This window comes from Colias croceus, chromosome 14 (assembly GCF_905220415.1).
Source record: "Colias croceus chromosome 14, ilColCroc2.1".
NCBI lineage: Eukaryota > Metazoa > Arthropoda > Insecta > Lepidoptera > Pieridae > Colias > Colias croceus.
In genome coordinates, this window is record NC_059550.1 from 7,320,153 (window position 1) to 7,334,719 (window position 14,567).

Here is a 14,567-nt window from a genome sequence, read left to right on the forward strand (position 1 = left end):
TCTGTACATTTTGAAAAATATGGCTTTCACTATTGTTTAGCAATAAAAATCGTAAATCGAATCGAATATTATATCTACGTACAATAAATTTAAATTTTTTGTAGTTATCATGATCGTGACATAATATAATGATTTTTTAAAGCGGAAATTAAACCCAAGTAGGATTAAAAGAGAAAATGAAAATTTATAAGTGAAGAGCTAAAAACCGATTTCTCGAAGTTTAATCATGGGAAAACTTCTATCTACCGATATAAAATTAAAAAGAAATCAAAAATCCGCTAAAAGTGCTTTTGTATTACACCGGGAAATTTGCAGACGTCTACCTTATCAAAAATAATGTCTGGGACAAGTAAAAAGCGGCATGTTCAAAACGGAAATGTAAAAAATGTATACTAGGACTAGTTGAATACATACATACGAGTATGTGTATTGTGTAGGTACCTATCCAATATTATGTTTGAAGTCGATTTTTGTTCGATTTTTGTCCCTTGAATATTCTTTACACCAATGAAACTAGATACAAGTAAATGTGGTGGTCCATTTCGGTCAGACCTTTGTAACAAAATATAACAACAATTAATAAGGCATAGACGCTCATAATAATATAATTTTTTTTTTTAAATTACGTAAAAAATATTAAGATATTTTCATGAAACTATAGCGCCTATGTGTATTATTAGGCCATTAGGTTTTTATGCATTATTAAGTAACATATTATAGGCGTTACAAATCTTAGAAAAAACCTGATTATAAGCTTTTTTAGCCCTTCAATGCCGCATGTAATTTTAAGGAACTTCTATTTTAAGAAAATTATTGAAATGCCACAAATTCTCTTCAATTAATATTTTGTATTATATTGATATAAAATTCCTTTTATCGAAGTAATAGCATTTATTTATCAAATCTGCCACTTAATAGCCTTTTACCGAAGTAATTCTTACAGTTGAATAGATTTAATATAGTTCCACGAAGCATTGGTAGTTTCCTGAATGAAATAGAAAAATGTATTCAATGGTACAAGTATTATATTCAATTCAAATAATAGATTCGTGATAAAATACAACTTTATCATTTTGCGTTTTATAAATTTTGTAGGAATTTCGTTGTCATGATGGGAATTGAAAATATTTATTATGAGGATAACGCTTGATCGAAATGATAATGTCGTAATATTTTTTTTGTTTCGTATACTTATTGATTCACTTTTTTTAGTTTCTATAAGCTCTCTAAGCTTGCATACAACAAGCGTTTTAACTATGCCTTACTTATTGTTATTCATTTATCAACTGATTAAATCTTATTTTTCTTAAATAGTAAGATCATATCCAATTTACTCATTAACGAACTCACTGGCATACCTACCTAGTTATGTAGATTTTTTTTTATTTGTATGTCGCTGCTACGCAAAACTCAACTAAACTAACACCCTTTTATAAAGCAGCTGCTAATAACTATTAAAAGCTTCCTGACGTAGTAAATATCTAAGTTACACATGATGGAAAAAGAAACTAAAACATCAACTGCACAAGTGGCTTACAGTTTATAAGTAATGCGATAAATGCGGTATCTAACACTGCAAGGATTTTTCAAATCGGACCTGTAGTTCCTGAGTTTAACGCGCGTTCAAACAAACAAGCAAACAACTCACCATCCTTATGATATTAGTATAGTATAGACCAGTATTGATTATGATGAAAGTATTTTTCAAATCAGACCCAGACCCGGACCCTGAGATTAACGCTTGTTCAAACAAACACACTCTTCAGCTTTATAATATACTTAATTTATATTATGAGCTATTATTATATTTAATACTAGCTGCGCTTCGCGGTTTCACCCACGTGGCTCGGCTCCTGTTGGTCTTAGCGTAATGATATAATAGCCTTTCTCAATAAATGGGCTATCTAACACCGAAAAAAATTTTCAAATCGGACCAGTAGTACCTGATATTCGCGTTCAAACAAACAAACAACCTCTTCAGCTTTATAACATTAAGTAAGTATAGATTTTTCGTTTAAATATATAAAAATAATCTTGTACCACCGTCAAGGAAACGAAATGTTTTCACCGCGACAAGGTATTGAATTTCCGCGGCTACGAATATTTCTACGTGAACGATTTCATTTTCCGATCAATTAGCCTCAATCCTTGCTCAGTTCACACCAATCGCGTTTTGGTTCAAACAAACATTAGCTTTTATTTCTACTTATGGATTTCAGTGATAAGAAACTTGACGAACTTTAATCATAATTTGAAAAAACATTAGTACTTTTTTATTAATATATTATGTTAATAAAAAATACGTATACGTTAAGAATTGTAGCGTAACTTTGAAGAAAATACATGAACATAACAAAGAAAAATACAGAATTCCTTTTGATGGACTCTATCCTAATTACCTATGATAATACACTAAAAGCTACTAACGTAATAACATTTCTTATTGCCTTTCTTATTGGTTGTTTGTACGTATTTATTTTTATGAGAATTCATAACATATCAACTGAAAGAAACTTAACTACCTACTTAAACATTTACCAAGCGTTACCTTCAGAAATTTCCTTTCGATCGAATATCCAGAGGTTTGAAAACAGCCCTTAAATGGCGCCAATTTATAACAATTGTTCCCATTATCAAAATGCCTCACAGATTTATAAACCGTCCTTCAACGCAGCTTTCAGAAACAAGCTAAAATTAAACATCTCTGTATAGTTACGTTGGAACAGCACTTAAAATGCCATAAGTCTTTCCAGCTTACGTCAAACAAACGGGTTTAGTTACATAATAAACGTTTCAAGGACGCCATTATATCAACTTACGCAAAGTAACAAAATACTGCATAGCGTAAAAGTTACCCTGACCTTCGCAGATTTTGGCTGAAGTGCCAACTTGCTGCCTGACTCACTGTTCTGTTCGGATACACTTAGTATAATTAAATTTATATTTACCTACATCGTTATTAATATAGCTGGATGAATAAATTTTCTATTGTCTAAAAAAAATACTAAAAATTTGTACAGTTTTATAACTTAACAATATTCAAATCTATGTGTATTTTTTTCGCATAATAATAAAAAAAGGATATGGAAGAAGAAGATAGAAGCTGGTTGCGGTGAAAATGTAGCTTTGCAGCATATTTGTGGTAGCATGAGGCATCTGCTACGTTTCAATACTGACTATGCTGCATCTTTATGATTTAATTTTTTTTTGCATTCCTTCTCACACATAACCTAAACATAATATTAATGTTAATCCAAAATCGTAATAGTAATAGTTATTTCTTATTTCATTCGAAAAGCTTTCTATTTCTCACGTTGAACTTTATCTGTAGAAAACAAACCTATTAAGATATAAAAATAAAACGACTATCATCTTACAACGATCAAAAATTCCATACAAATATTCCCTGTAATTTATCCTTTTCTAAAATATATTTATTAATTTTTCAGGATGATATTCCGAACGAGATAGTAAAGAAAATCCCGTGTTTACGAGAGACGCCAGGCGGTCGCGGCGGAGCGGCGCCGATGTCTGCCCACATAACTATCCATTGAAATAATATCCCTTTATGTTTTATGAGTATCCATACAATATGTTCTCGCTTTTATAATGCAACCCCGTCTGAAGCTGAAAGCGTGTTTTCTTAACAAAATGTTGATCTCTTGTGCACTTAGATTTCAATGCGGTTTCTTGGAAGCTAAGAAGTACTTCCGATAAAATAATAATATGAAATATGTAAATGTTGATGAGAAGTTTTACATTTAATACAGCTGGGTCTTTAAAAGTAAATTTTTACATATTTGTTGCGTTTACTTCCTATTTATTCTGTTCCCAATTTTTTTTATATGTACCTACATTATTATACTCTTCTAACCTAAAAGCTTTAGGATAACAGTTAAAGTTTTACACGTTCGATTGACCTGGATAGTAAAAATAAATTGATTAATCCAACAAAAACAAAGTTTTTATTAAACATTGATTTATAAACTTCCAAGAAGGACGAGTAGCTGGGTCATGGTCGGGCCAGTTGTTACACATCCGCAAATTTTTCTTTTAACATTACGTGATGTATAGACGTATGTAAAAAAAAAATTACCTATACTATGATTATAGTATAACATTTTTTTACGCATAATTAGATGCGTATACGGTATAAATGGAACATATTTACATACCTAAGTCTTAGGAAATCATCAAATTAACTCTATTGTTATCAACATTTTATAAAATACACAACAAGTAAAAATCCTTCATCTTACTCTCTGTGTAGCATAACGTTTTAAAATATTTACCTACTCCAAATAAGCAATGAACATTTTAGTCACACCAAAAATAACAAAGCATAGCTTTTATATAATACTAAATACAATATAGAGTGGTAATGTTTTATTGAATAACAAGATAATATATCCTTAAGGGATACGAAATTAAGCTAAGTTCCTAATAATATCTACGCGTAGGTGTGAACTCCTACGCAAATGCTACGGATTAACGTTCGTTATTTGTAAATATAATATTTGTAATTATGACACAGATTTGTAGTCAATTTTGTTACAAAGAAATGTACTTCTTAATTCTAAATATTTCTTATTTGAAATTATTGTGAATAAAATAAAAAGGATACCTATCGAATTTTATTACGATTAAAGAATTTTATTCAAATTTGCCATTATCGGTTTACATTAGGACTTCGTCACAGTAAAAAAAAAAATATTTAATCTATAATAATATATCCAATATCCATTTATTTACCTACAGAGCTATTCAATGGAAAAGACGCAATTTTATCATTTAAAAAACTCTTTATAACATAAACCTATTTTTAATTACAGCAACGCTGATTAAAAAACTCATAATAAGGAAAATTTGGAAAGTATTTTAAAATAGTAAAAAAATGTGCACAGACTTTAAATTTAAAATTTAAAATTTGCATTTTTCGCTCTAGTAACTCGGATCGTGGATTAACGTGATTATCTCTTTTCTCCAGCAATTTTAAAACCCAAAAACTCGTTTTAGTATTGTTTTTCTCATACGTCATTTAGTTGGTCAATAAAATATATTAGAAGTCGCCTATATATAAATCTTTTACGCTATATTTGTTGCGACAGTACAATAAATACATTGCACATTACCTCTTCTATCTCATTGTATTTGGTCTCAGATGATAACGTTCCCGGACCGTAATTGAATGAATAGTTAGGAACATATAGGTAGATTAGATTTGCTCGGTTTTGGTTATAAGCCTCTCGAGTCTTGGTCTGTTTTTATACTACCTATTTCTTATTTGGCCTTGTTAGATTTATAAATAGTACATTTAACTAGATAGAAAAAGAAAGATAATGCCATTCAACAATGAAAAAATGCGCAATAATCAAATTTTCGTGAAAAACATACCATAAAACTTAGATAAAATATCTGAATATATCACTTTACAAGTTATTTATATGCCTTAAAAATAAAGAGCAAATCTCTGTATAACATTATGAAGAAATATATGTAAAAAATTCCTCAGCATATGATCTACACGTGTACATTATGTTTCAGGGTTAAGGAGTCTTCTATGTAACAATTTTCTATTCTCTTAACAAGGCTTATACATTTTTTATTTTACTTTGACTTTTCAAAATATTTTCTGAATAATTTAGTTTATTATATATGTGATTATTTTAAGTATTGTTAGAAAGATTCAAACACCGATAATTTTCTAAATTGTGATGTTAATAAAATTAAATATGCAATTATATGTGAATAATAATATAAATATGTTAATTAATAAATATTCTAAATATTTATCTTACATAGATTGCTTAAGAACAGGGATCAGCTAATTGATAAAGCTTTTATTGTGCTTATTTTAAATTTGTTAAAATAACTTTCTGTAATGTAAAAATTGCATATTCCACTTATTACGAATCTCCATTGATCCACATGTGTTTCATTGTATCTGACCTTGCATAAAAGTTGATGCACTATCGCTTCTAGCTTCGCGAGCTTTCGTAACCATAGCAACGAGACGCCGCAGCGCTTTCTCCGCCCGCCCTCCGCAGTTTGCTACTACCCTTCGAACTGGGCAGATGTCTGATTGTACTCCAATACTAAATCGATGTATAAATCGTAAACTAACTTTAACTTATTAATATTTCATGAAATAAACTGAATGTAAAAAATATTTTTTTTATTTATTTTCTTATGATGTTTGGTTATAAACGCGCTTTCGGAAAACTTTGGATGCAGTTGGTGTGTTACAAATATGTGTTTTCGTGTGCGTGAGTCATGAGGGGTGTATTTTCTGAGGGTTTAAGTACTAGGGCGACATGACTACGCAGGAAGCAGCAAACGTGTTCACGGACGACGATGAGGACTTGGTAAGATTTTTGTTGGAACATTACGTAAGTACGGGCCGGGATTTGGGCCCGCTCCAAATGTAGTTTGGTTATATAAATTCCATCTGCAGTCTTGTTCGGGTTGATTTGAGTGGTTTGCATAAAGTGCATAATGACTGTTTCGTGTTGGAGAGGTAAATTTCCTTTTTTACAGAATATAATTTTTGTTACAAGTAAAAATTAAAACGAGCTTTTACACAGGCAGTGAGTAAGTACCAGAGAATGGTATTTTAAGTTCAAAATACAGGTTAAGCACCTAGTTAAACAGTCCTAGATTATAGATTCCTTAAGTTTCCTATCATCCGTTTAAAAAAATTATATTTATCTCTTTGATCCCGAATAGATTTAATTATCTGTTACCTTAAAAGTTCATATGTTAACCTTTTGACCGCCAGAGCAAAAACGCATCGCCGTGCCCTCCACGCCAAGCCACAAATTCAATGAGATAACCTTGAAAATAGTAGGGAGTCCAAAATGTTATCGATAAACATAATAATTCACGTCTGAATATTTGAATAAACAGCTTATAACACAAAAATAATATTTATTTAACCTCATCTCCTACTGTAAAAACTTAAGACCACATTTATAGCAACTATCAACAAAAAAAATCAACCTTTTGAGATACAAAAATACATATAAAATTGCAGCAAGTTACAGCACTATTCTCTATCAGTTACGCCCCATTGGCATGTATACATGCCAATGGCGCGGGCAACCATCCTTTTTTTTATAATCTCTCGCTTCTGATTAGGGATGTGTAGCTGTATATTATTATAACTTATCGAGTTTATTTATTAAGTTTATATGAACTATAGGTATTACTGTGGAGTGTTTATTTGTAAATATCAAAACAACTATTACCTTTAAATAAAGGGAATTGCATTAAAACTACATATTTATTTTCCAATCATTTAGTTTAATACTTGAGTTATTACAAATACTAATTATATGTAGGTACCTATTTAGGTCGATTACCATATTTTGATATGACATAGCGACAATTTGTATCATAAGAATATTCTAATAAAGGCACTGATTAGACTTATTAGGTAATAAATTTTGAAAACTGCTAAATAGGTAAGTACCTACAGATTTTTAGAGATATTTATACATTTTGGACCTAAGCGAATTTTTATCATTACATGGACAATAAATATTATGCTAGAACGCATACATTGTGTTTGTGACGATAAAATAAAAAATAAATGAAGTTACTTGAATATTACACTACATCACTAGTAGGCACGTATACATGTCATTGGCGCGAGAGAACGTGCTTTTTTAGCCATTAATTAAGTTATTTTTTGTCATCAAATAGGGTAATTGCGCCAGTTCGCGTCCACTTAGTGCAGTTGGAAAGTTTGAAGGAGAAAATAAAAATGTTCCAGAACAAATTTCAACGCAAAATTTATGTAACGTGTTCATTACATAGTCTATTATAAGATTTACTTTCAATTGTGTTGGAAATATCATGTGGTTTTTATTTATCTAGATAAATAGCAGAATTAGGCGTTTTACCCAGTTCGCGTCCAAAAATTCCAGTTTGCGTCCACCCGTGGACCAGTTCGCGTCCACCAGCTTAGAAAAAGAATTAAGAGTGTTTTGGGTGATATTTTATCAGATTAATGCAAATAAAAATTAGATTTTAATAAATTATTTATTTACGAATATAGTTATTTAATAAAAACCGGCCAAATTCGAGTGGAACTCGCACAACGAGGGTTCCGTATTAACCTGTTTTTTTTTCATATGTTTTAACTGTAAATGATTATTTTTTCAATATCTCCCTTATTCGTGCTATAAGACGTTGCTTCGTACCAAACTTCAAGTGTCTGTGTTCATGTAAAGTACCCTGTAGGTTTTGATTCCCTTGCGAATGTCGAAATTTGCGAAAATTTGCAGCATAAACGGCTGTATCTTTTGAATTCTTTGGCTTATAAGTTTGATTTTTTCACTGCTTCAAGGGACCGTAGACTTGAGTATTCAATATAAATTTCAGCTTTATACCTGAACGCGTTACTGAGAAAAAGCGTCTTGACAGAAAGACAGACCGGCAGACGGACATACAGACGGACGGATATCAAAGTGATCGTACAAGGATTCCGGTTTTTCCTTTTGAGGTTCGGAACCCTAAACTCAACATTATTATAAATATAATACACTGTAAGGAAACTGGAAAAACTTATTTATATTTATCTTTTCATCATAAATAGAACTAAAAAGTAACAAAAAACAACGTTACGTTATGTAAATAAATAATAATCAGTTCTATTAAGATTACCTACACCTCTACCCTATTTTTTAGTATCTAATGAATTAAATTTCTTTTTTGTTTATATTATTTTCTTAACCACAAACTTATTGACTCTCATTCTCAAAGATACTATAAGTCTCATTCTTGGAATACCTACCCATTTTAAAATGAAAAAATAGCATAAAAATTTGCTAATTTGAATGAAAATTTAAATTATCAACTTGTGGTCTTAGTAAAAAATTTACAATCTATTATAATTTACATATTTTAACAAACAATTCATTGCTACGTAATGAAAAACAATGTGGACGCAATATGTTCTATTGTTATGCACTATAGGTATAGTTTGCGCCCACCGTGGACGCAAAATGGAAGTTGTACAAATTCGGTGTAGTAATTCGCGTCCACCTTATTTTAGCTATTAATTGTAAAAGAAATAAGCTGATTTATAATCCATACTATTCCATGTTTTGTTAGCAAAGTAAAGAAACAGTTACATATTCAAAAATTCACATTTAACAATAAGATACTTACTGTCAAACGCGACGCTGCGCACTATTTATTTTTTCAAAATCCCGCGCGTTTTAGCTCTCTCGTTTAATAGCCAAAATTAAATATTTTTTTTAAATAGGATAGGCGGTGCGCAGGCATATTTTGAATAAGTGTGCATGTCTCTTATACATTGAGGTATTATCGGAAATTTTTCTTATAACAATTTTACATAAAGTATACTTATTTTCGTGAATTTTCTAAAAGATATCCGCAAAATGGACGCGAATAGGCAGGTGGACGCGAACAGGCGCAATGACCCTATTTGAATAACTACTTGGCAATTTTGTTTACTGTGTACAATTATGTAATAACTGGGGATTCAGTTCATAAACTGTATAAATAAAACACGTAAAAGTAAAGGTTTAATATGTTTATTTTGTATTTATCTATGATCTGTTTCTTGGCATGTATAGGTGTCGTTGGCGCACAGGGCACGATTGCGCATGACATCTATAGATGTCATTGGCGTTCAAAAGGTTAATAAAAATTATATCAAACACAAATGCTACTGAAAATCCTCTGCGTCATTAAATAGGAACCTATATAATTAGACCCAGCACGCAAATAAACGGACAGATTTAAATCCCTTAAATACGTGTAAGGGATACCCAAATTTTTGGCTCATTATTAACCGCAGCTACCCATATTAAGGATGTCATTATAACAAAATATGTATACAAAATTTTAATCTTACATGACGTCATTGGGACATGGAATGATAACGCTCGTAATTTTATTCTGTGTTCAATTTTATTCCAGAAGCTTATGGAAATAAAACTAACATTATTACGATGAATGTTGAAGTACACTCACAAGTAGGTACACTTGACTTAAATATTAACTATATTTTATGATACGGAAAAACAGCACAAATATTTCACATAGAACTAGGGTAGAATATTGCTAATTGAATTCATTTTGTTAACAATCATCGAAGCCGAGGGCGGAAATTGATTATCAAATAATCAATGCACCATGCAAGCGCTACCCTAAAATTTCCAATATTCTTCCGCACATAGTAATTTCAATAGAATAATTCAACAAGTTTAGCCATTGACTATCGGTCAATCGATCCATTTTGTAAATGTACGTGTGATTTCAGCATGCGTGACTATCGACCTTTGACAGACTTTCATGTAAGCTTAAATTGATCATTTTATGAAAACACGCGAGGTGTCACCTATTTTCGTCAATATCAAATTAACTTTATTAAGTTCAATGTACGATGATATTGTAATAAAGTATGAAGTAAATTAATTGGAACTATGATAGGAAAAGATGATTGAAAAAAGCTTAAAAGCTATCAGAAATATTAAAAATATACAATTCATTGAATATATCAACATACAACTGTGATTACTCTTGATATTTCAAGATAAAACTATCTATATAATATATATAAGATGCGAAGTATGTAGGTACCTACATAGCAAGTAGGTAGGTAGTAGGTACGTACATATTATTCGAATTACCTGTATAATAATAATTACAACGCTATCTCCAAAAATCATATAAGTAGTGTAGTGCAATAACTTTAACATTTGGGATGAAGAAAAGCTTAAATATAGTAAGCGTATCTTCATAATGTGTATTTTTTTAATCCCGTACTTGTATTAAAGTAAGTAGATAGGTATAACAGAATATCCTATCATACAAAATTCATTTAGTTCCAATTAGTGTCAAAGACAAAAAAACATTGGTTCTTTATATCGCTTTATACAACACAAAGGATTCGAAATGAAGCAATTGCTAGTAAGTATTCTTCAACAAAGGCGAGGATTGTATCTTGCAAAAATTCTTTTTTTAGTTATTTATATTGTTAAAAAGCTCCGAAGAGTGAGAGATAAAAAGTCATTGACGCAAATAAATCTGATATTTTATTGTAGTCGGCTTCGTGAAAATAAATAAAAGAGTTATTAAAAATACAATTACATCAATAACATTTTTCATGCTTCATAGCACTTTATATTTATAAAAGCACGTGTTTATTTTTTATCTACGTCTCATTTTAATGTTATTTTAAAAACAAATGTAAAATTTTGCAACAAAAAACTTTTTCATACAAACTATAATATTCTCAGAAAGACCACAGCAAAGCTTAGTTCAAAATCACCAAATCTGCTTACGAATTCCTAGCATATTACGAGCTGAAATAACAGAAACACAACAAAGGGAAAAGCTTCCAAAACTGTGCCATGACATGTTTTAAATGAGTAAATTAGCCGCGGGTACAAAACTTGACTATTTCGTTGTAAAAGTACTGCTCAGAAGTTGACACAAAAACCTCAATGAACAAAAGAAAAATTACACTTTTTGCTTTCGTTCGAAGGTAAAACCCTTCCCTTGTTAAGGCTTAGAAAACACTACTTCTTGTGAAATATTACGTTGATAAGAGCGTAACAAGGCTGAGGTGCTTTCGCTTTTTTATATGTTTGACGTTTTAAATTATTTTCAGATTCTTATTTATGTAAAACTCGATATAAGTAATATCTCGTCAGAATAAAATATATTTTACTGAAGCTGTATTAATCAACTACTAGGATTCGATAATTTCACTGTTCACAGATAAAAAGTTCTGTATTCAGAATATCCGAAAGTGTTATGTTTTCCTTTAAAATCAAGCTGTTTCTCTTTGCGAGCACATTTTCACACCTTCATAAGAAATAGGGAAAAAACGTTCTTTTTAACGTTACTGCACGGTCGAACAAAAGGAGTCTCCCCTAATGCACTCCCTCTTGGGTGCGAACTACAAGGGACGCTATGTGGCAAATTATATTTTTTGCTAGGAAATGTGTCCACACGCCATTGTGCTGTTTTTTCAAAACATTAATCAAGTGAGAGTGTATTAGATGGAAGATCGGACCAAAATGTAAAAAAAAACCAAAATGACGGAATACGATCTAATAAATCGCAAAACTTGAAGTTCCGTAAAATTGCATTTGAAAAGTTTTTCTTGTGAAGCATAAATTCATCCCGTTAGTCTCTTAAAGGAAAATAATGAGACGTTGATTGCACTTAGGCATAACAAAAGAAATGGAAATTGGAATACTTATAAAGCTCTCGGCTTCAAAGTCTCTTGTGGAAACGACGTCATCGCTCGAATACTCCGTGTAAATGATATATTATTATCTATCTCAGAGGCATAGAAACTGATGAAGTGCGTTCTTTATATTATGTAAAAAGAAAAAAGGAATCCATCAAATGTCACTACTATTTTGGACCATTTTCTATTATACCCAAGATTATACCATTTTCAGCTTGGAACTGTCAATCCATGTCAATCTTAACTAGTTTTTTTTGTTAGAAGCATGTACATTAGGGATAAGATAAAAGAGAAAGGTATTAAATGGAAAAAGGTTTTTTCTTGTATCTAATTTTAGGTTCTGTGTATTACAACTAAGCAGGTACTTTATCCCTCTTCATTTTTCTTGAATTGGTACTTTCAAGTGCTAGAGACAAAGAGATAAAATAAGAAATATACATACTTTTATTATTCTCTTTTTATATTTCATGTAACTATAAATAGATTTACTATTGTTAGACTATATTCAGATTTAGTAAAGAAGTGGGACAGACCTGTTAAATAATTTATTAGGTAAAACCGCAAGGGACACAGAGAATATTTCAACTATTTCACACGTTTCGTATATTTCTACGAGTTCATTCAAAATTTAGAGCAGAAATTTCAAGCTATGAAATCTATTCGGTATTATATTTTATCCGAATTTGATAGAAATATGGCAGTGTTTTTGGAATTCGTGTGCACGAATTGACGGCGTTTTTGTTAGATAATTAATTTAACATATTACCTACCGACAAACTTTATACGGCCCCATGAATTTTATTTATGAAATAATACTTGTTTTTACAGCAAAACTCGGCGAAACCGAGTAATATATTTTGTTCCAAACATACGAGGGATTTATCAACATATTTTTTATTACATATTCATAACTGTTACACCAAATGGAATAAAATTCATTCAAACATGCACCGACCTTTACGCGAGGTGGAAGCTAAAAATCCATACTTAATTTAAATGTAAATTCAGATAACTTTGTACAAATGACTAGCTCCCAGAGGTGGTAACTTGGAGAATGTTAGCGTATTTCCCGTGGGCACCCTTCAGAACAACGGAACTTCTCAATTATGTATCCACCTTCTTGGCTATAGGGTAATGTTTGTCCTATAAGAGCCTGGGTCATCATAATATTTCTAATTAATCACTGAAAGTACGGAAAATACAAACAAAAATTTACATCGTTCATCACAACACATTTTTAAAACATCCATTCTTATCTATATAAGAACTATACTATGGTTATCCTCCCATAGAAATAAGCCAAAATAAGAGCGAAATTACCTTCTAGCAAAAAATTTGGTAAAATTGATCAAAACATAATGAACAACAACAACAAAAGGACAACTTAACTAAACTTTTTGGACAACGAAAGGCTGATGATGATGATGATGATCAATCATAATACTTTTTTCCTAAGAGCCACTGTTATGGAGATGCCTATTTACCTAATACAATTTATAAAAATTCTAAAATAGATACTATTAGCTTTCCGCCCGCGTTTTCAAAGAAAAAGCCGCATAGTTCCTTTAAAACCTATCCTATGTGTTAATCCAAGTTACCCTCTAAATGTGTGCTTAATTTCATTGTAATCGGTTCCGTAATATTTGCGTGAAAAGTGTAACACACATCCTCACAAACTTTCGCATTTATAATATTATAGTAGGATTATGTAGACATTTCCACTCCACATCGACACATTGTAAATAGTAATTAACCTATTATTTTTTCATCCTAACACTGTTGAAATGCAAAACATAACATAATAAACCTCAGATTACAGTAATAAACGATAAATCCCACTAAATGCTAGCTAGTGGCTATTTCTAACAATATATCTTGAATAATGAGGCATTAGGGAGCTTCCATGTTCGCATTAAGGTTTTATAGTGCTCTTATAAAAGAGTACAACAGTCTTATATATCGTAGAATATTTAACATTACATTTTAGACTTTTTAGATATATAAAGTGATATTAATTTATAGCTTCGATTCTAGAAGAGATAGTAGGTATTGAAACGAGTTAACTATCCTCGTATTTCTATAAAAGAAGTGAACGTTTCTAGTGTTCCCTAGAATTAAGTATTAGTAGAAGATAACCGCTTTATTACTCTACGTAAAGATTTATTTTGGAATAATATTCCCTTAATAATTATAAGAATTGTGTAGATATTATTTAAGCCTGATGTATTTTTGCACATCTTTTAAAAATTATTTAGCGTAAGCTTTCTTTGCTAAGAAGCAACAACCTTGTGCTAAAATTTTTAATATATAAAAGTCAAATTATGCGTCAAAG

The 14,567-nt window shown here is 30.7% G+C and overlaps 1 protein-coding gene across 1 annotated transcript in view; it reads left to right on the top strand.

Annotated features, from left to right (window-relative positions):
* The first annotated feature begins 5,685 nt into the window (after positions 1-5,685).
* The window catches only part of LOC123697443 (transmembrane protein 151B-like), a 36,153-nt gene continuing 27,271 nt past the window's right edge, over positions 5,686-14,567 (top strand). Inside the window, exon 1 of the mRNA XM_045643963.1 lies at positions 5,686-6,365. Within this exon, the coding sequence (XP_045499919.1) occupies positions 6,315-6,365 (51 nt within the window). The 5' untranslated portion in view covers positions 5,686-6,314. The remainder of the gene's footprint in view (positions 6,366-14,567) is intronic.